Below are 21,846 nucleotides of genomic sequence, written 5' to 3'. Positions count from 1 at the left end.
GACGATATTATCATTAATTAATTTAAACATCAAGTACACAAGTTTGTAACAAGAAATACAAGGGAAATACGAGAACAATTAACAACTTTTCCATTTATTAATATAACCTAAGTTCTAGTTTCTTCTCCGTTTCATCATCTAATAAATGTAATTGTAACCTATATATAAAATAAAGTCAACTAAATGAATAGTTGGTGAGTTCACACAAGTTTTGATATACGTACATAAAAATCATACAATTCCATGAACAAGTGTAAATGAGCAAGTAATGTCCTTTCCAACTGAGATTGTGCATCAGCATACTCAGATAAGCGCAAGTAAGGTCCTTTCCGGTTGGGATTGTGCACCAACGTACTCGGATAATGAGGCCATTTTCCACTCATAATAACAAATGTATTGAGCGCAAAGGGGGACGTATGATCATACTATCTTGAAGTAATCCATGAGCAAGTAATTTGTAGCAAGTAACAAGTAAACACACAAGTCCATGTAGCGAATTGTAGTTTGTAAATACCGAATAAACGAAATTGAATTGTTGATAGGATATATATGCTACCCCCAAAATAGTTAAAAATGATAAAAAGGGGGAGTGAGAAACTCACTTTGAAGTTGAAGACAAACTTGAAATAAAACCAAAAGCGTGTAAATGAAACCAAGCAATTGAACTTCACGAACTAGAATTGAATATACAAAATAAAATATTAACTAACAATAAAAGTAAATAAATCGGGTTGTCGGGAATTATAAGTGTTTAATCTATGTTTTATTATGGAGTTGGATAATATGATTTTTTTATATGTTAACGAATTTTAACGAATTGTTAATAAATTATGAATTTAATATTAGTTTAAATTATGAGATTAATGTCAAGTTTGAATATTAAAAAGGGTTACAGAAATATGGGTGTTAACGATATATTTTACTTTGAAAACAAAGGTGTTAACGGATTATAAAGTTTAATGAAATAATATTTATTAATATAATATTACTAACGAGATTAGTATTAAATTTGAATATATTAATGTTTACGGGGTTTTAGCGTTATAAGTATATTTTAGTATAACATTTGACAGTTTAGATTTTTATAGAGTTACAACGATATTATATTATATATATATATATATACTTATTTATACATTTATTTTACGAGTGTTAACAAGCGGTCCGGGTTTGTAAAATTTGGGTTCTTGGTTGAAAACGCTAAGGTAATATAAAACAACTTTTATTTAACTATAAAAATGATTTATTTATTTTAAAAAGATTTATAAATATAAATAAGATTTATTATAAGTATTAAAAATGATTTGCAAAAATACAAACATGGTTCCGCATTGACCCGGGTTCGAACCCAGGTCTCCACGACCACAACACATACACACAACCACTGGACCAATTCAGTTTTGTTGTTAAAAGATGAAACTTAAAATTTAAAAACACATCATCCTGTTCATCTTCTTCCTCACAGAACCCTAGATTTCAATTATCCAAATATGTTCTATGTTTGCGTAATTAGGTTTAGGGGTTTTTTCATTGGCTTCAAATGAACCAAAACCATATAAAAACTTACTTAGATTAGTGCCGAAATGAAGACGAACGGACCTCGCCGGAATCGGAGATGGGATGAACAATTTAAAGGTTATAGAGAGTATATTTAATTGATTTGTTGATATGGACGAGTTTGTATGCTGATTAGAGTAATTTCTCGCAGTCTCAATTGAACCGATTGGCGTCAGATTCGAGTTATTGAAGTTTTAATTATAAACCGATAGTCTTGGTGATTAATACGAGTTTATTAAGTTGTTAATGACGTAATTAATCGTATATTATTGTTTGTCGTTTGAGGAGAAATCGTTTGGTATGTTTACCGGATCAAACGGAGCTTGAAAAGTCGTGTTTATGTGTTGCCGGCGCCGGAATCCGGCGGCCGGAACCCTTGATCGGAAAAACGAACGGGAAGGGAGGGAGTTGCTATTCTTTTTATTTATTATTATTATTATTTTATATATTAATTTCATATTTACACTTATTACCCCTCAACTTTCATTTTATATTTAAAACATAAATAAACTATAATTACTATTTGAACCTTATACTTTTAGATATCATATAAATGTAATAAAATGTTATGGGTTATTTTTATATTACACCCGGATAGTTTGTGACTCATTTAAATATTGACATTAAATATCGGAGATTCGTTATTTGAACAAAAAGACTAGTAATGAACGGATAATAACATAAACCATCGGAAATGTTATATTTATGGTAAGCAAATGACAATAATACGTTGAAGCCATAAACATGTCGATTTAACGAATACAAATGTATAAAAAAACGACGAATGTCACATAAGATAAATGAAACGAAAATTAATTAATATATTTATATATATTAATATATATGAACGAAAACCGAAAATTTAAAATGGGTCGGATTTTCGGGTTTGAAAAGTAACGAATGTTACAATTCCCGACCCCTAGGTAATGACAATATGATATTGTATGGATCCAAACCCGCTAGATCTAGTCGCGAAACGACGAGCCGACACCTTAAACCGTTAAAGTCACGAGATCCGGATGGAATCGGGTATAAACCGATCAAAAGATGAGCTTAGGGGTCACCCTAGCTCAGATCTAGATCAAACGGGACGAAAAACGGTGGAAAACGAGTGAGATATCGCTTTTCCGCTGAGATCCCGGTTTTCCAGCGATGACGGCGCCGGAAAGGCGGCGCTGGAAAACGGCGTATGAGGTTAAGGATATCAGAGAATATTTCTGACATTCTCTGACCTAACCCTAATTCGTTAACGGAGGAATAACGAATTAACAATAATTCGTTATGCTCCTTCGTTAAGGAAAAGTAACGAATAAGCTTTAATTCGTGAAGCCATTCATTAATGGAGAACTGACGAATGAACCCCTAGTTCGTTATAAGGGCCAGTTCATTATAAAGGTTCAATTCGTTATACAGACCAGTTTGTTATTAGGTTCAGTTCGTTATAAAGTCCATTCGTCAAGACGTAACGAATGAGCCCCATTCGTTAAGGAACTAGATAAGGAATTAAACTTTGAAAGAATGACAGAAAGGTCACTGGACTTAGATTAAAATGGATTAATTACAAAGAAGCCCTCTAACTTTATGAGTTAGCAAATAAAATAATAAATTAGAATTCTAATGAAAAATGTGTTAAGACAGTTAATGAAAATAAAATTTTTCCAAGCTGACCTGGCAGCTCGACCCCAGCCACTGGCTCTGCCCCTTGGACCCTGCTAGGGGTTGCCGCCCCTAGACCCCGATTCCAGGGGTGCTGCCCCTGGACCCCCGTTCGTTGAGTATTATAATAAATTTTATAAACACGATATGGGTAGTGATAGTAAATTGATATGTGTAATTGTTATACATAGTCGCGCACAACTAAAGAAAGGAATAACCATAAACGATGAACGTAACCGCATTCAAGTGAGTTTCTAGCCCATTCCTTGTTATATTTTTGGGGCTGTGTGCATACTCGATGTGATTAGTTAATACACTTACCTTAAGTGGTAAGTGTATGCCTTATATGATTTATGTATGAATGAATGCTTGTCGGTGCGTGAATGATCTTCGGATATTGCATGTACTGCCAGGTAATGGTTTGATGATATGATTGTTGTATATGATGAATGAATGATGTATGTACGTATGAAATCTATAATTATATATATAGAAAGGTATGGCATGATAATAGGTAAGAAGGAGACCGGACCCTAATAATATCCGATGATGGAGGGTACCGGACCCTAATAATATCCGAGGAAGAAGGGAGACCGGACCCTAATAATATACGAGGATGTGGGGAACCGGACCCTAATAATATCTGAGGTATGTAGGGCGTAATGCTCTTTATAATGAAAGGTTAGTTATGAATGTATATAGAAGAATGATAAACAGGTTAAGTATGTAATGCTTCCCTTCGGGCACATATATGTGTATGAAAAGTAAATAAATTGATTAACTAGGACTCACTCAGCGTAGCTGACTTTTAGTATGCACGCATGTGAGTAGGATGAGGCAACTCGCTTGATGAGGACACATGGCATAGAATTGAAGATACTGGCATCTCAAGGAAATGTTATGATGTTTTAAAGACTATGTTTTGTTTTTAAATGACTATGAAGGTTTGTTACGACAAGATTTGAAAGTTATGTAATATGTTATGATTAAAGTTTTATATTACGCGTAAAGTTTTAATTAACTATGATATTTAGAACTGAGTTTATAACTAAATCCAAAGTCCAAAGTGATGCACCGGCAACGGGGCCTTACAGTAATACAACACTATTGCACATGCACTATATCGATTTTTTTATTTTTTTATATGATATAACACTATTGCAAATATACAATACAAACAACCATATATATGTTATTCAACACTATTTCAAATATCAAAATGCACACTATTGCACATATGCATTATAAAAACGTTGATGTATTGCATATATGCATTACAACGAGTTTTTTGGTTTAATTTTTTTTTATTTTTATATTTTTTTGTGGTGAAGAATAACAACATATAAGAAGAATGAAAGAAAAAATTTGATTTTTATAATTACATTAAAAATACTTCATTATTAGTTCTCTAGTTCTCTCTCTAAGAAGAAGTTCCCTCTTGATCCTTTCCCTGTATGTGTGTGTGTGTGTGTATATGTGACATTCGTCAATTTCGGGTTATCTTGTATTTATTTTTATGTTGTAAACCGACCAGATTTATATCCCAAACATTTCAAATATATAAAATATTGGATTTTATGTTACTAAATCATTCCCGCTTGTTCAAATTGAAAAACCCTTTTTACGGATTCGAAAACGCCTTTAAAACGCCCAAACTACATCGAAAACGAACTTCAAGGACCAAAGTTGCCAAAAAATTAATCCCATAAATATTTTTACCAACTATAATTTCCAGATTTCTTTTAATTATTTTATTTTAATTAATGGTTTTACTTTAATTCAAAAGCAACCAATGGACATTTTTTGCATGAGATTCTATTGGTGGAGCCTTGTCACCCTCTCACGCCTTTCTCTACACTCTTGGCCTATAAATACAAGTGTATTTCACTCATTTTAATCTTACTCATTCACTTCTTTTCTCTCCCAAACAAATATTATATCTCCATCTCTTCAATGTTTCTTAATAACAAGAACCATTCTTTAATTTTTGTTTTGTTACTTAAGCTTGTGGCCGGTACAACATATATATATAATAATTATATAACTTGTTTATGGATACTAACCATGTTTAACTTCTGCTCATTTTAAGTTTGTTTATCATTTTTATAAGTTCCATGGTTATGGTTTGAAAAGATTAGCCTCGGTTAACCATAAATAACTCTAAACCGTAAACCGAACTTTGTTTACTAGTTTTTGTTAAATAATTATTTAAACATGTTTTATGTTAGAGTTAAGTTTATACAATTATTTTTATGAGTTCTATGGTTATGGGTTTGTAGAATCTAACCTCGGTCTTAACCCAAAACTATATCCGAACCGAAAACCGAATTTTCGTTTAAAGACTTTATTGTTAACTTTTTACATGTAAAACTTTATGTATCACCATTTATACATTATTATGCAAGTTCTTTTATATTTGGGCATGTGGAAACCATCTATGAAATTATTGTGAGACGGAAACCGAACCAAACCAAAGTAAATCGATTTTCACTCGCTTAAGACACACAAGTGTGTTTTTAGCTATCAAGACTTGTATATTTCTTTAAAAATACTTTACAAACTGATTTTAAATGTTTTACTAAAATACTTGGAATAGTGAATCCAACTTGATCTTATAACAAAGTTGGACCGACAAAACCGAACACTCGCTTAACGTACGTTGTTAGTTCTAAAACAATAGAACTACATACTTGGTTAACTATTATTAGATTTATTGAGTTATCTCATAACATTTATTATTTTGGAAGGTTGACTTTGGGTTTGACCACTTGTCAAGACCCGAACCAACAACCCGAACACTCGTTAAAACCCGTTTTAGTATTTTATTTTAAAGGGACTTGCATTCTTGCATTTTTACCCACCTAATTACTTAACATAGGTTGAGTAAATATTAAGGTTAGATATTTTAACCCGGTTTCGAGCAAACTTATATTTTAAAAGGACTATTGTTATAATTTCTTAAACAGTTACATTTTAAGCCTTGAACTTTAATTGTTTACATTTCTCAACAATTATTTTATTTAAAGATTTTCAAGACAACATTTCTAATTCAAAGTTTTTCTTTTATCTAGGTTTTATTTGTTAAACTCGTCGTTCCGGTTAACCTCCAAATTACAAATCTTTCAAGTTTATTACTTGAATGTGAGTACTTTTCATACCCCGTTTTTCATCTTTCGTTTTGGGGGTGATATTGCATACTTATTCAAACTAAATGCTTTATATTTGAGTCTTAAACCACAAACTTTATTGTATACTTTACTTAAATAAATGCTCGATTTGGTGTTCTATGCTTACATGCGTATATGCTTATGTGTTTACCGCTTTTGGTTGGTTGATTCATAAATCCATGAACTATCTGGTATTCTCTTATAGCACGGTGTCGTCAATGTATTCTTATTAACGATCTCACATGAAATCCGAATCTATTTGATATTCTGTTATAGACGGTGTCGTTAATGTATTCTTATTAACGATCTCATATGAAATCCGAATCTATATGTTATTCTCTTATAGACGGTGTCGCTAATATATTCTTATTAGTGATCTCATTTATTCAAATTATTGCTATTATTTATTGTTTCGTATACAAGTTGTGGAATTTTCCTATTATATACTTATTGTTCAAAACAATGAAATTGATCACAAACCTTTGTGTTGATAAACTTTATTTTATGCAATGTTACAGGTTTGACTTTGGTTGACTCGAGAACTTGACGAAAAACGTTATCAAGACTATTAGGATATTAGCAAAACGAACAATATATTATATTTTGGTTGAATTCGATTATTGTATGAACAAGTTATGTGATTCTTATGATTTTATGAAATTCAATGAGTTGATTAAATATTGTCACTTTAATAGTGTCTTGTGTTTTGGGCAATCCGTTGCACCCCGGCATGTTTTATATATATATATAATTTAGAAAAGAAAGGTTAAATAGGTTTTCTTAAATTTTGCTTGACAATCTTGTTTAATAAACTCTTGTTACAACTTACAACACAAATGTAATATATGCAATAAGTAAACAATTTAATATATATAAATAACAAAAACCGATTTATATTAATTAGAATGGATGTTTACTAATCCACTCTACGTCTTTTCCTTGATTCTCCAATCGAGATTTTCTCCACTAGTCATTCCCTAAAATGACATGGATCACCAATACAATGTTTCATTAAGCCAATGTGGTGATGATCATATTTTTCAACACACTATGTCAACATAGTATGTCTTTACAACTCTTCAACATTCACTATGTCACCACGGTGTTCCAACTCTCAATAGAAACTAACACTATATCAAGATAATGAACACTTCACAAACCAAACAAATCACTAAAACAACACTAGTGACACCTTCACAGTATTACAAGATTGAACATAAGGGCACTTATTACTTTTGTTCGTAATTAATATCTTTTCAAATTGATGCTTGAAATATGATGGGAGTAAGAGAGATATTGTCAACACATGTATGTGTATTAGTTAGAGAAAAAAGTGGTGAAGATAAATGTTGCACAATACATCCATTAATAATGGACCAAACAAAGTGTTGACACGACAATCGCTTCCACTGTAGGTTGAAGAGAAAATGGGCGCTCATTCTACATCACCTTGTGTTTTGTGTTTTGACCATTAGGTGAAGTCTTGTCCACTCTTGTTGCTTTGTTTAAAGGGTTATGAACAATCTTTACAGTCATTTTGTAACTTCTAACACATTAGGACATTGTTGGTTCATGATTTAAGACGATTAATCAAGTGTAAGAACATGTTTATGACATATAATAGTCATTAATGAACTAATAACATTTTAAGTCACATTTAGTCGGTCATTACCAAACCAATAGATATAACTAGACTTGAACACTATGATTTCAACAATAATCATAAGCGGGTCCCATTTCAGTCCAAAGGTATTGTAGTCCTTTTAGAAAGAAAACAATAAACAAATAATTAGATGGTGTTAATGGACCAGACTTGATTACAACAAGAATGAAATACTAGACATTGAAATGACAAGATTTAAACCATTTGACAAATTAAATGGACACAAATCGTAATATACACTTCATTTTAATAAAATGACCTAAATTGGGCCTAAAAATATTTGGTCTTAAATCAAAGCCCATTAAAAGGCCCAATTCAAACCCCATTCACACAATTATCATAAACAGGTCTCATTTCAACTTAAGGGTATTTTGATATATTTATAAAAAGTTAACAGAATAACTAAATGGGGTTAATGGACTAGACATAATTACAACGAGAATCTATCAAACACTAAAATTTACATTTGACAAACTACATGGACGACAACCGCAATTTACTCTTCATCCAAACATAAAGAGCCCAAACTAGGCCCACAAACATTTGGGCTTAAACCAAAGGCCAACAAAAGCCCCAATCCAAAGCCCTTATACACACCACCAAAATTCAAATTCCACAAGCCCCAACAACTCCCCAAAACGTGGTACACGGTGCTAGAACTCAAAACTCACTCAAGACTTGTAACCGATGATTAGCTATCATACGCCTTCCTAATTACACACCTTTCCATGCGCCATGTCTCCTCCTTTTCACAAAAATATCCATTCACAAATTATAATAATAAAACCAACAACAATAACCCTCTTTTCATCATCAAAATCCAATCTTTTTGCCTTCAATCCTCTCTTTTCATCATCCAATTCTTTGATCAAAGGTATAATCTTGAATACTCATTTTGTGTTTTTTTTAATTATTATTATTTTTTTAATAAAAATTCAATCTTTTTAACTTCAATAGCCTGTTTTCACAATACCCATATCAAATCAATCATCAGTTGTCTGATCAAAGGTATAATCTTGAATACCCATTTTGTGTTCTTGATTCTTTTACTATTAATTTTACTCAAATAATATTATTTTTTTGATAAAAATTCAATCTTTTTAAGTTTAATCGCCTCATTTTACAATACCCACATCAAATCAGTCATCAATTTGTTGATCAAAGGTGTAATCTTGAATACCCATTTTGTGTTTTTTGATTTTTTTTACAGTTTATTTACACTCATAAAACCTTTTTTTTCATCAATATTCAATCTTTTTAAGTTTAATCGCCTCATTTTACAATACTCATATCAAATCAATCATCAGTTGGTTGATCAAAGGTGTAATCTTGAATACCCATTTTGTGTTTCTTGATTTTTCTTTACAGTTTAATTACTCGTATAATTTTGTTTTTTTAATAAAAAATTCAATCTTTTTAAGTTTAATCGCCTGTTTTCATCATACCCACATCAAATCAACAATTAATTTGTTGATCAAAGGTGTAATCTTGAATACCCATTTTGTGTTCTTGATTTTTTTTACTGTTTATGTGAAATACTGACATTTGGGTATTTTTGATGTTTTGTTATTAAAGTTTGTGGCTTTATGGTCCGATCGTTGTTGATTGTTTTGGGCTTTGATCTGATGATGGTTTTATACAGTTTTTAGATGGTTTTGTGACTAATTTTGAATTTGGAAGTTGTTGGATGATTTTTGGGTGTGTTTGAATATTATTATGTGAAGCAAGATTGAGTCTTTTTGTTTTATTTGATTGAATTTAGAGTTGGGTTTTTGATTTTATGAAAATAGAGGTCTTTTTGCAGATTGAAGATTTCGTTTTTGTAGTTGAATTTTGTTCTTGAGGTCCATGTGTTTGATTTTTTTTATGAATATGGTATCGTGGATTATAAGTTAAAATCGTCAGTTATGATCCTGTTTTTAAGTGTTTAGCTTCATTGAATTTTTCGGTTTTTTGTATTATAATTTTTAAAACTTTTTTGAATCAAAAGTCTTTCCGTGTTCTTGTTTGTATATATGCAGTTTTTAGCTTCAACATGTTAGGGTTTTATAAAATGCGTGCGTAAGCATCATATGCTATAAGATAGAAATACATTATGATTTACATTATGAAATTACAAGGCATTTTCTACCATTCCGTTGAGTTGGATTTTCCAACTAGTAATGAAAACTCAAAATCGACGTTATGGATTTTGAAATTTAATAAATGTTACATCAATACAAAAGGTCTACACGTAATACCGGATCTTGATGAGTTTATCTGCAAATGAATTCAATACGTCCTAACAGTGTTTTCCTTTCAAAGATTTTGATTGTATTTAATATATGTTGATAAAACACGCAACATGCCCTAAACCTCGTGTTACCGAGGTGTGATCATACGTGCATGATTATCGTAATTAAATTAGGTTGAGATAATTAGGTTATCAGTTGCGTTTTTACACGAATGATCTGATAATTTCCAATTTATATCAACAATCATTTTTCTTTAATACGACTCCTTATACTATTATCCAAAGCTTTTAAGTTGTTTCACTTTTTTGTTTGTTTTGTAGATACATTGTATAAAGCTTTTCAAGGTTTATCAACCATTTCTTATATCTTGGAATAATTTGGTAATTTCACATTTACCTCAATAATCAGTTGTTAAGTTGCTTAAAAAGTTGCTTATTTTCTTTTTTCTTTTTTATATATTTTGTCTAAAACTTCATTCTATTTAAGAGTTTGTATATTTAGATATCTAGGGGCAGTATGGTAATTTAGCACTGATTTCAGTAATTAATTTGATGTTTTGTAGATTTGTTGTCTAAATAAATTTGAGGCCGGAGAGTATCTATTTGTGCATGGGAAAAGATGCCTGATTTGAGACGAGGAGTTCGCCAATCTAAAAGAACCGTCAATGTTTATAATAATGATGATAATGTTGTTGTAGCTCCCGCTCCTCGTCGTGGGGGCCGCAGGGGTAAAGCTCAGGCACCAAAAGCACCAATGCCGAGGCCAGCTGGCAGAGGTCGGGGCAGAGCTATCGTTAATCAAGATAATAACAACAACAATATTAATATCAACAACAATATAAATAGCGCTGCGTTATTTGGAGGACGTGGGCCCCAACTGAATTTGGATGTGGCATTGCGTGATCAATTGGTTGTTGGTAGAGGTGAAAATTTAGTTGCTAATGATGAGGAGGAAGGAAGCACGAGCACGGTTCCTGAAAGGGTATTTTTGTCTTTTTCTATTTTATATTTATATTTGCTCTCATTAAATGGAGTTGGCGAAATGGCCAGAACGTGTAACTGGTCAAATTTGGTTTGGGTAGAAAATGGTAATTCGTTAGTACGGGGTGGATTAAGTCAACTCGCAAATTTCTTTTGTCCATTTTTTTAATAAATTATTACGTGTTCAAAAGCTTTATTATTACAATCATAATCTAATTGTTTGAATATGACAAATTTTTTATGAGATGTGTGCATAAAAATACATTTTGGTCCCGTTTTTGGTAAATTTTTAAATGAATAATTTGAAATGAAACTTTACAAAAGCTATTTCTTGATGTCATAGTTCTTGTCATATCTTGTTTTAATGACATGCTATTTTTTCCTTATGCTGTTAAGAATCTGAGAAGTTAATGAAACCAGGTGTGTTAAATCCGTACATTTACCGAAAATAAAAAGATGTTATCTTATTAATAAACAATATAGGTTTTGTAATCATGAGTAATAGTTATTTACAAAATATAAAAACGTATTAGTCGCTCGTACCTGCGCAGATAAAGATTTAACTGTGTTGACCCGTTAACTAACTTGCTTGCCTGTTTTCTCATCTCTATATGAATGTTGAAACATATTTAGTAGGAATATTATGATATATTTATATATTTCTTTTATATTTTAAGGTGCAAGTTGGCAATTCTCCTGCATACAAGTTAGAAAGAAAGTTAGGTAAAGGAGGTTTTGGTCAAGTTTATGTTGGTAGAAGGGTGACAGGTGGCTCAGGAATTACGGGCCCCGATGCCATTGAGGTACATGTTGTTTATGTTTTTTATTTTATTATTATCATGGTGTTTTGTTTTGTATTATGTTTACATATTTTTGTGTGGAACATGAATGTAGGTTGCTTTGAAGTTGGAGCATCGGAATGGAAAGGGTTGCAATTATAGTCCTCCTTACGAGTGGCAAGTTTATAAGTAATGTTTTTAATATAGTGGGCAAAATTGAACGGGTCAAAATGAGTAGTTTTTGTTAGATTGGCCCGAAAACACGTCTCAAGTTTTTGATGAATAATTAGCATGTAAAAAAAAGGTTATTTTAGTAAAAGATCATTTTTTGTTTATAAAAAAAATATGCTTTGGACGACGTTTAATCTAATAGTTCAAAACAAGTTTTTTGTGTTAGGTTAGCCCGAAAACGCGTCTTAAATTTTATATGAGTAATTAAAGTGTCAAATATGCGCACAAATAAATTATTTTAGTAATAATATAATGTTTTAAATGTTTGCACTTTGGACGATTTTTAACCTGAAAAACATCTGATATTCATAATTTACAAAAAAATGTATAATTTCAGCAATAATGTTAATGTAATACCTTTTCTTAAATCTGATATTCTTAATTTACATGTTTGATCCGTTAGTGATAAGCAATAAGCAAATGGACCAAAATCACCGCATCTAGTATTAAATCTATGATTCTTGAATATTATATTTACACCACAAACCCTAATTCTATTTGATGTTTTTATCCTCATAAAGCGCTCTCAATGGTTGTTATGGACTTCCAATGGTCCATTACAAAGGCCGCCACGGAGACTATTATATCCTTGTGAGTTCACTACTTTTTTTTAAATTTTTTATTCATAGTAAACTCTCTAAACGCCTCTAAAACTCATTATTTGTTATAGGTTATGGACAAGCTGGGCCCGAGTTTGTGGGATGTTTGGAACTCTAGCAACCAAGTGTATGAAAAAGTTTACATTTTTAAATAAGTTTCGTTAAAAATTTATTCTGCATTATTATTGTTACATAAAATGTACTTTTAATTCTTTTTGCAGTCTTTCAGAAGAAATGGTTGCTTGCATAGCAGTGGAGTCTTTATCGATATTAGAGCAGTTTCACTTAAGAGGGTATGTCTAAACAATATTTTCCCACTGTTTACATAAACGATCGATTCGGGTTGTGTTTTATATTCTTAACAGGTCAAATGTTTAAATAAGAGTTTGCTTACAAGGGCCTGTTTTATATTTTAATCTTCCTTTTTTTCAGTTTTGTTCATGGAGATATAAAGCCAGAAAATTTCTTACTTGGTCAACAAGGGACGGTCAACGAGAAAAAGTTGTATTTGGTTGATCTTGGCTTAGGTATATATATTTCTGTTATATCATTCAAGGTTTGTGTTTTAGATGTATGTTAGATTAATGTCATAATGATTCATTTAATACACATTTCAGCTTCTAAATGGAGGGATACGTCTTCGGGTAATCATGTTGATTATGAGCAAAAGCCTGATGTTTTCAGGTAATCTTCATACGTATTTGATCGAATTAATATTAGTAATAAATGCAATAGTATCGCATCAATGATGACGAGTCATTTTCAGAAATGACTATTTTTCCAATAGCATTCAAAAGAGTATATTGCGAAAACTTTTGTAATTATCGGTATGCCAATTGGACAAGATTTCTTTCTCGGTTTAGCTAGGGTTGTAAACTGTAAAGCCGACCCTAAGCTCTGCTCGTTTATGTTTATTAAATAATTTATTTACATTTAAGTTTAATTTTTGTATATATTTTACTAAAATTTTTATATAACACTATATATTAATTTGGTTATTTTATCATAGTTTTATAATGATTATTGTTAAAAATAATGTTTTTATTACATCAAATAATTGTTTTATGAATAGTAGTCTCGTTTAAGCTTGCGATCCAGCTCAAGCTTGATAAGTGAAGCTTTGGCTTGGGCTCGTTTATGAAACAAGCTTAGGCTTAGGCTCAAGCTCGTTAAAGCTCAGTTAAATTCTTGCTTTTATCCAGCTGGACCAGCCGATATCGAGTAGTTCACGAGCGGCTTGGCGTGACTAAATCTTTGCATTTTTTGGCATTATCATTTTTATTTTGTTCTTTGCTTCATCTATGGTGTATTTATATATTTTTAGTTGATCTCTATTAAAATAAATGTTGCATTTTTTCATAGGGGGACGGTACGATACGCAAGCGTGCATGCTCATTTAGGAAGAACGGGAAGCAGAAGAGATGACCTTGAGTCGTTGGCTTATACATTAATATTTCTCCTAAAAGGAAAACTACCTTGGCAAGGTTTCACTGTGAGTTAATTTTTAACCTTTTAAGCCCTAATTAATTTGTAACGGAAAAAAGTAGTGTTATACTGTTATTGACTTTAGGGGCTGTTTGATTTTGCTTTCTAGAAGTAGTTAGGTGATTATAACGGTTTTACTAAATAATCATTAGCTTACTATAGAGGTGGTGTAAACGGGCCGGGTCGTCACGGGCCAACTTTAAACTGGTTGTGTTCAAGTTGGGTTGTACATATGGATGTAAACGTCAACTACTTGAGACTGCTCGTTAAGAGCTTGACGAGCTAAGCTTAAACGAGTTCGAGTCGAGCTTCAACGAGCAAGTATTAAAGGAAGCTTGATTAATAAACGAGCCCGAGCATGAGCTTCACTTATTGAGCTCAAGCAGGCTCGCGAGCCTGAATCATTCTATTATTTATATAGTTCTTTTTAATATATTAAATGTAAGTTTTTAAAATAATAGTTATAAATAAAATTATGATCATCATCATCATCATCGTACTCAGTATATCCCACCAATAGCAATGCTATGGTAGGGTCTGAGGAGGGTAAGATGTAGACAGCCTTACCTCTATCCCATAGGGATAGAGAGGCTGCTTCCGGTGAGACCCCCGGCTCGATAGTAGTTTTGAATCAAGCCTTGGACATAAGACACATAACACTCAATCATCGGGACACCGGCTGATTGGTGCATGTGCCCTTGTCTTTCGGCTATCAACGCCACCACATGATGCCTGATTAACCTTCCGCCACTTTTAACGTTATTTTCACGTGATTAGTAAAATAACGTCAAAATTAGTGCAATTTTACTTTTGCCCACCCAAGGGTTCACACATATATACATTATATGTGCGCACCGCAAGCAGGGCGTAATAAATAAAATTATGATAAAATAACTAAATATATATGTTATGTTATATATAAAAATTATAATTAAACAATATGTAAAAGTAATAAAAGATTGTATATAAATAAAAATAATAATCAAGCTCGAGCCTAGTTGAGCTCGGGCTTGGCTCGTTTACATCCCTAGTCATTTAAAATTAGAATTAATTCTAATGGATGTGATTATGACTTATCTAATATTACATGTTAGTTTTAAAATGTATATCCAAACACCGTTTCTCAACGTTTGAATAAAAAAGATTGCGATAAATTATGAATAAAATATTGCATTGGTGGCATTATTTTTTGACTATGTATATTTTATTTTATATGACAGGGTGACAACAAAGGGTTTCTTGTTTGTAAAAAGAAGATGGCAACGTCTCCCGATAATCTCTGTTACTTTTGTCCTTCACCTTTCAAACAATTTCTTGAAATGGTGACAAATATGAAATTTGATGAAGAACCTAATTACTCAAAGCTTATTGCTTTGTTTGAAAATTGCTTGGTTTCTAATGCAACTTTGCGCCCGTTAAGAATAGATGGTGCCATAAAGGTTGGTTTTTGATTGCTAAATTGTATTTTTGGTAATTATTGATTCTAATTATAGGTGTCAAAAGTGGTTGGGTCAAACAGAGCAAGTGTGTCAAATATGAGTAAAATGTTTCATTCTTTTTTTTTTTTTTAATATTTGACCCATATATCTTTTATGCCAACTTTTGACCTGTTCTCTCTTTTTTAAATATATCTTTTTTTGTTGATGTTAAACGTATAAACATGATTACAAACTAATACTTATCAATAATTACATTTTTATTAAAGTAATTGATGAGGTGTTTTATGCAACCATTGACCCATTTTTTTCTTTTGTTAACTTTTTATGATTATTATTGATAATTAATGCGTAAGCATGATTACAAACTAATAATTTTTATTAATTACATTTTGATTAGTAATTGATTTTTTTGTTTTGTTTTATGCATTATAAATACAGTTTAGGAGACTTTCAATCTGTTTGGTCTTCTTTTTTTCTTATATAAGTTTCTTTTAAATGATTAACTAGTGTGTAACAAGTTTTATCGTTTCAGTAATAATCTCTTTTTTTAGTAAAATGAGTTTCTTTTCATATAATATTTTATTCGTTTGTGTGTTTTAGGTTGGACAAAAGAGGGGAAGAATGCCTAGTAGCTTGGAAGACACTCAGCCTAGGAAGAAAATTAGGCTCGGGACTCCAGCTAATCAGTGGATATGTGTTTTTAGGTCAAGAACGCCGATGAAACAAAGGTATGAGTTTGATTGGTTGACAATTTTATATATTCTTAGATTTATTAATTAATTGTTAAAATTCTCGATGAAATATTTGTTGTATTTTTATGAAATACTTTTACTTTCAATTAAAATGTCTATAAGCTATATCCCTGCATTTTCTTAATGTAGTAATTTACTGATTATTAGGCCTGTAAATGAACCAAACATTCAGCGAACAGTTCATGGATCGTTTGGCTGGAAGTTTATTTATCTATTAAGCGAACGAACATGAACAAAAGAAATTGTTCATTTAGTCAAACAAACGAACATGAACACGATCATTTATTTTCGTGAAACATTCGTTGATATAGTTAACGAATGAACATAAACAAGCACGGACATGTTCATTTATTTTACAAACAAGAAAACCCCGGCCGTTTAATTGTCCTTGCTCGGTCGTTTGTTTAGTTAAAGTAAAAAAAACACGAACATGCTTCGTTTGTGTTCGTGTTCGTTCGGTTCGTTTACAAGACTAATAATTTCCAGTCTGCTCATGGCTATAAAAAATAAATTTGCTAACATACAAATCTAAAGAGGAGACCTTTTTACATAATTGATATTTCTATTCGTTTAAGGACTCGATAATAGTTTTTTATATATTTAGTTAAATCATTCTTATCATCGTCTATATATATTTGAATTGTAATAGTTTTATATATATAGTTAAATCATTCTTATCTTCGTCTATATATATTTGAATTATAGGTATTATTACAATGTAAAGGATTCAAGATTACACCAACATGTGGAACAAGGGAAGAACGATGGGATCTACATTAGTTCTGTAGCATCGGCTCAAAATCTTTGGGCTTTAATAATGGATGCGGGGACGGGGTTCACTGCACAAGTTCATGATATTTCCCCCGTTTTTTTACGCAAGGTAATAATAGTAGTAGCATTTTACGCAAGGTAATAATAGTAGTAGCAGTAATAATAATAATAATAATAATCATCATCTACGTAATTAGTGTGTCAAATCTGACTAACAAGCTAATATTATTTCAATAATAATCTGATTTCTTATATAACTTTACTTATGAGGTTTTATGCATTGAATATACCCTTGAGTTGACTTTTGACTTTGACCCCCATTGGACATGTTTCTTGATTTTACCATTTTGAATGTAACCTGAAGTCAAAGTTACCAACTATATAATACCCAAATGACCGTTTTGCTCCTCTATTTAAGGAATGGATAATGGAACACTGGGAGAAGAATTATTACATCACATCACTCGCGGGTGCAATGAATGGTAGCACGTTGGTTGTAATGTCAAAGGGTAAGTTCTGAATTAAACTTTAGTCAAGTTTCAAGATTTTGATTTTTTAATTTCCAGATACACCCTTATACGGTTTTTGTTTTTACCTGTCATTAGGGACACCGTATACACAACAATCATACAAAGTAAGTGATGTGTTTCCGTTCAAGTGGATCAACAAGAAATGGAAGGAGGGCTTTTTGGTCACTGCAATGGCCACTGCGGGAAATAAATGGGGCATTGTGATGTCTCGTGATGCAAGCTATACTAATCAGGTATAGTTTTTTTTTACTTAAATACATTTTTTTTATTTTAAAGTTTTACCCATGTTACCCTTTCCGAACTCTATTTTAAAGGTTTACCCTTGGTTTCGGTTTTACCTTTTGGGCTTGAAAGCTTTAAGCCCAAAAAAATGAAGTTGGGCTTAAAATTTTAGGCCTATTATTTTTTGTTGATAAAGGTTTAATTGATTATTACACATTTGAATCCCTGAATTTTAACCATTTATTAGTTACTTAACCTTTATGATTCCAGTTGGTTTGTTTTTGTTTTTTGGTTGATGGAAAACCCTTTAATTCCGCTTTTTTGAATCTGTCGGTTTTTATGTTGTATTTTGAATTCTGCTTTTTTGATGGAAAGTCGGTTTTCCGCTTGTTTCCATCGGTTTTTTATTGGGCTCGGTTATATCGGTTCGTTTACTCCGGTTATTTTGGTTTTGTGCCCAGCCTTTTGTTTGTTTGTTTAAAAGTATTATCATTGTGTCAAACGTCTAAATTATACTTTTAACAGTTATAGATCAAGAGGAGTTTATGGACCTCCAGATTATTAGCTGATTAAAGATGAACTTTTGGGTCAAATGGGTATTTTATAATGAAGCCAAGGGGCGTTTTGGTAAATTAAAACATGAAAACTTTTTAAAACCGTTATCAATAAATAATATATGCTATGCTAAAGTTTAGTAAATAATAATTCAATTATATTAAGAAGAGCAAATTGCTTGTTTTACCTGTTAAATCATTGGGGTGAGTTCATTGGGGAACCATGCCTTTTACATGTAAAAAATTAATATAAAACTCGATTTCACATGTGAAAAATTAGTTTAGCATAAACTTTTTTGGAGTTTTTGCTTATAAATACATGTAGAAGTCAGAAGACATTCCAATAAATAATTTAATTTTGTAAAAATATTATTTTTTTACCTTTTTTAACTGATTTTTTTTAAAAAAAGTTTTTAATGATTATGTAAAATGTAAAAAAAAATAAATTAAAAGCTCAAAAAAAGATTATGTAAAAATGTGTTTTTTACATGTAAAAATGATTTTTTTTATTAGTTTTTTACATGCAAAAGACATGGTTCTCAGTTTCCCACTTTTTTGTGGTTCCCTTTTGAACCTGCACCTTAAGTCATTAAATAACTAAATTTTCTGAAACTAAAAAAAACTAATTTAGTTATTGTGTGTTTTTACAATAATCGGTTAACAAAATGAAAAGTTTTTAAAAAGATTTGAATTTTGCAGGTGGTGGAACTTGATTTTCTGTATCCTAGTGAAGGGATTCATAGAAGATGGGAAAATGGATACAGGATTACATCGGCAGCCGCCAACGAGGATCAAGCGGCTTTTATTCTTAGTGCATCAAAAAGGAGAGTGCAAGATGTTGCTCAAGAAACGCTTAGGACTACCTCTTTTCCGTGCACTCATATTAAGGTATTATTATTATTATTTTCAGATTCCCGTTTCTTAAAATGGTATCTTGCTCATATTGTCAAGATACCGGGAGTTATAAGATAGTCTATACATTGTGTATCGAGATCTAGTAAGGATGACATTCCATCAAAATGGTAAATATTTTTGCATGTGTTAAAAACTTAAAACTAAAATGGTTCCCTAAACGCATCTTGCGCATAATTATTAAAATATTTTTTTAATATAATTACGAAAACTATATTAATATATTGAGGTGTCAAAATGGGCTTAAATGATGAAATTGTTGGTGTGGGTTGAGTCGGGCGGACCCAAAACATTTTTTTCCCACAATTTTGATGTTTTTTACACATAAATAATGTTTAAAAATATTACAATGATAATCTCCTAAACACTTTTTTATCACAATTTTAATGCTTTTCTTTAAATAACTAGTTTAGATATAATTACAAAAACTATATTTTCACAATAGTAATTTAATTTTTTGAGGTGCAATATGAACCTACATCCAATCTTAATTTATTGATTTACTTTACTTATTTTATGATTCTTTGTTTATATGTTTATAACAGGAAAAATGGTCAAAGAATTTGTACATAGCATCCATGTGTTATGGAAGAACTATATCTTGAAACTTACAACTTTTTATCGGTATGTATATTTTGCTTTATATTTGCATTAGGAAATTGATTGTGCCTTTAAATGGCTGTTTGGTAGCCTCTTAATACTATTATGATTAAAAAAAGATTAATTCTATGTGGTATAAATTATTGAACATGTTGGTATATATTTTCTTTATTCTAGATAGAAAATAAATTTTCATTCTTTTGTCCCCGGGTATGTTTCTGCAGGGTGGCCGGTGACGACTGCATATAAAATTACCGTTACACCCTTTCAAGACGAGCATTCAAAATCTGCTCAAAATGATGTTTCACCATTTTCTTGAAAAATGGATGGCTGTAAATGTTGACGATAAAATCAACATTTCTAATCCGTTTTTCACAACAAAAAAAAAGAGGCGCGTAAGTTATAAAAAAAAGAAAAAAAAAATATTCTTGTGGTAAGGAAAGAGTTTATTTTATAGCACCCCTATCTATCTTTTGGGTTTGGTGGTGTTTTGTAATGGTGTATAAGTATTGTGCTTTTATGTCTAAACTTTGGTAAAATGTGGGATGTGTGATGGCTTAAACCATTAAGGTTTTGGGAAGTTGTAAGGTGTGAACTTTGGGTTTATAAAATTAAAAAAGAAAAAGGTTTTAGAAAAGGTGTTTTTGCTGAGTTGTTCCCTTTTTGGGGGGATTTTAACCGTGATTTTGATTCACGACGTGGTTATTTTAGCGTGGTTACCGTTCTGCTTATCATTCGTATTGGTTGTTGCATTGTTGTTTTGTACATCTGGTAAAATTTTATGTTGAAAGGTTGTATATTTTATTTAATTATATTGAAAGAAAGTATATTTAAAAAAAGTGGGTGACGAATGATGGGTATAACATAAGTTGAGTGGTGGAGGTGAATTATGAAAGAGATGGTGATGTGGCGATGTTTTGTTATCTTGGAAGATGTTTGCCGGCGTGTTTCACGCGTTGCTCATATGTCCAATTTGACAATAGCATGGAACATGGGACAGGTCATTTGAGACTACCATAAATCCATGGAAGAACCATGGCATCAATACGTTCCCATGGTTCCTCGGTGGTGACAGGTGACAGCTATGACTTTATCTTTGTCACCTTCTTTGGAAGGGGATGCGATGTGTATGATACGAGGAGAAAGATGTTCAGCAATAGCTTTTGAAATTTTCTGACCGGGAGGAATAATGGGCCGACTCCGTCTCTAGGGCTATTTTGATAATTTTTAAGGAGACTATTACCGTTACGTGTCTCTTAGACTCCATTTAAGAAGAGTAGAGGATGATTTCCCCAGAGTAATACTAACGGCTAGCTGGGTTTTGAAAACTCTTTGATAACATGATAGAAATACACAATTTATATTTTGAATGAATGAGTAGTTTTATTGATCATGTAAATTCTATAAATTCTAATTAGATCATACACCGAGACAGAATTTTCTAACATACTAGTTAAATATAAAATATTAATTACCAAAATATCAACTAGACCGAGTGGTGGGTTTGCTATTGCCTCACTCCCATGCTACCGTGGTTGCACACACGTCAACGTGGTGGTGTGAGTGGGTGGGGTGGGGGGGCTAACGGGGTGGCGTGAGGCTAATAGTGAGTTGAATATGACTGTTGGGAGTGCCTTGGATGTTTTGATGGTCGTTCAATTTAATTAAAAAAATCAAACTTAATTTTATAAATATCACTACTACTCACTCTTCAA

The 21,846-nt window shown here is 31.5% G+C and overlaps 1 protein-coding gene across 1 annotated transcript; it reads left to right on the top strand.

Annotated features, from left to right (window-relative positions):
* The first annotated feature begins 10,796 nt into the window (after positions 1-10,796).
* LOC143566379 (casein kinase 1-like protein HD16) lies at positions 10,797-20,738 on the top strand. Its single transcript, XM_077053104.1, has 17 exons — positions 10,797-11,258; positions 11,935-12,060; positions 12,152-12,225; positions 12,789-12,858; positions 12,938-12,993; positions 13,088-13,159; positions 13,299-13,393; positions 13,484-13,550; positions 14,229-14,358; positions 15,572-15,790; positions 16,391-16,518; positions 17,248-17,422; positions 17,732-17,822; positions 17,919-18,076; positions 19,319-19,507; positions 20,077-20,155; positions 20,356-20,738. The coding sequence occupies exons 1-16, from the start codon at positions 10,896-10,898 to the stop codon at positions 20,134-20,136; spliced, it is 2,073 nt and encodes a 690-aa protein (XP_076909219.1). The 5' UTR covers positions 10,797-10,895; the 3' UTR covers positions 20,137-20,155; positions 20,356-20,738.
* Positions 20,739-21,846: the final 1,108 nt, after the last annotated feature.

This window comes from Bidens hawaiensis, unplaced genomic scaffold (assembly GCF_021521415.1).
Source record: "Bidens hawaiensis isolate Kalapana, Puna unplaced genomic scaffold, B.hawaiensis_p1.1 tig00022878_1, whole genome shotgun sequence".
NCBI classification, from domain to species: Eukaryota; Viridiplantae; Streptophyta; class Magnoliopsida; order Asterales; family Asteraceae; genus Bidens; species Bidens hawaiensis.
The sequence above is the reverse complement of the archived record's forward strand: the minus strand, read 5'-3'. Positions and strand labels throughout refer to the sequence as shown.